Source organism: Melampsora larici-populina (assembly GCF_000204055.1).
Source record: "Melampsora larici-populina 98AG31 unplaced genomic scaffold MELLAscaffold_34, whole genome shotgun sequence".
Lineage (NCBI taxonomy): Eukaryota > Fungi > Basidiomycota > Pucciniomycetes > Pucciniales > Melampsoraceae > Melampsora > Melampsora laricis-populina.
Window position 1 is genome coordinate 573,501 of NW_006768798.1, and position 1,516 is coordinate 575,016.

Here is a 1,516-nt window from a genome sequence, read left to right on the forward strand (position 1 = left end):
TTAGGTTGTATGTCTTGTGTTTAGTAATAATTCAGTCTCCCCCATTATAATATCATCACCTTGGTCAAGAAGGAGAGTATCTTTAGTGTGACATTGCAGACCAAGCACTGAAATGTATCCAATAGACCTCACCGCAAGACTCTGTAGGCATTAACTGCTACACGTAGTCAAAGATCCGCCTACATTATTGCACCAGGAGATGTGCATTTGAGGTCACACACTTCCGAGCGATTAAGGTATATCCTTTGCTAGATTTAAGGGATGGTTTGCTATGATTGAAAGGTCCATCGATCCGAACTTTTACTTTGAAATTGAACCGATGTCCAAGATCCACAAGGTAAGCCGATACGTAAGAATATCTATGCGGGTCCAGCTACCTTTCGCGGTTCTCTTTCACCTGTCTCTTCGTCAATCATCTCTTCCCAGCTCAGAGCCTTCATCAGATTCCCAGTTCGGGTGTTCTGCGCAAAAACAACGCCTAGCTCATTACGAAAGGTTGCAAGTAGATATCCAGTGGATCCAGTTGGAAATGAAATCTGATACGAAATTCGATCCGGTTATAATCAGTTACAAGATTAGGTATAGCTTGGCAACTTCAAGAGAGGGAAAAACTCAGACTTACCACCTCGGCCCTTACTATATCACCCGGCCGAAAGCAGGTCCAAATCTTGACCTTATCTTTATCTACTTGTCTTACATCTTGAGCCCTAATCACACCAGGAAAATCTTGCCCGACCGGTAAAGGTACATCTTCTACGGTAATGATGGCCAATGAAGCCTGTAGCTTATTCAATTTAGTTACTAAACCAGTTACTATTGTTCCAACAACTGGAACTCTTGCAAGGCGAGTAGGACGAACGACCGAGACTGTCTGAGGAGAGTGTACTTAGTGAGTAACGCGGTATTTGAGCGAGTATATCAAATTCTTGCTCGACTTACGCCCCCTTCGCGTTTTGCATAGCCCGCTGTAGATGCATATAACTTTCCATCGCGCGAGAAGACTCCAGGACCAGGCTGATAGGTAGCTGAGATTGACTTTTGGTTGTCTGTTGTTTGTGCGAATGCCTGGCCAGGAACGACGATCGAACGTGAAGAAGGGCTTTCGGTGGTTGACATTTTGAAAAAATTGGGATGGGTATGGTTCATACAACCAAGGGGGTCGATGCAAAATCTGATGACAGATGCGCGCACCCAGCGCATCAGCGCACTCCAGTGTGTCACTCAACCTGCACACTTTTGGCTCGCGCCCAGTACCACAAATGGATTTGCACGAACACAGGAAAAAAATATTCAACATGGAAACAAAGAGGAAACAAAGACATGTTGATATGCCCACCACGATTGCCAAAGGACCATCGGGACAAATTGGAAGCCTGGTTTATGAAATTGTCGCTATGAACTGAGAAAGGGCTTCTTGACGATACAAAATGCAAATTACATGGAGGAATGGAAGCTCATGTCGTATGATCCAAACATCTCTCGAACAACTCCCAAGATTCTCCGATATCGAGTGTGT

At 44.7% G+C, this 1,516-nt stretch overlaps 1 protein-coding gene across 1 annotated transcript; it reads right to left on the reverse strand.

Moving 5' to 3' along the window:
• Positions 1 to 359: 359 nt before the first annotated feature.
• Positions 360 to 1,116, reverse strand: MELLADRAFT_37939 (uncharacterized protein; the record flags this gene model as incomplete). The annotated part of the gene is made up of 3 exons (XM_007413066.1): positions 360 to 536; positions 623 to 885; positions 936 to 1,116. 3 exons carry the CDS (start codon positions 1,114 to 1,116, stop codon positions 360 to 362), a joined length of 621 nt encoding a protein of 206 aa, XP_007413128.1.
• Between the last annotated feature and the right edge of the window lie 400 nt (positions 1,117 to 1,516).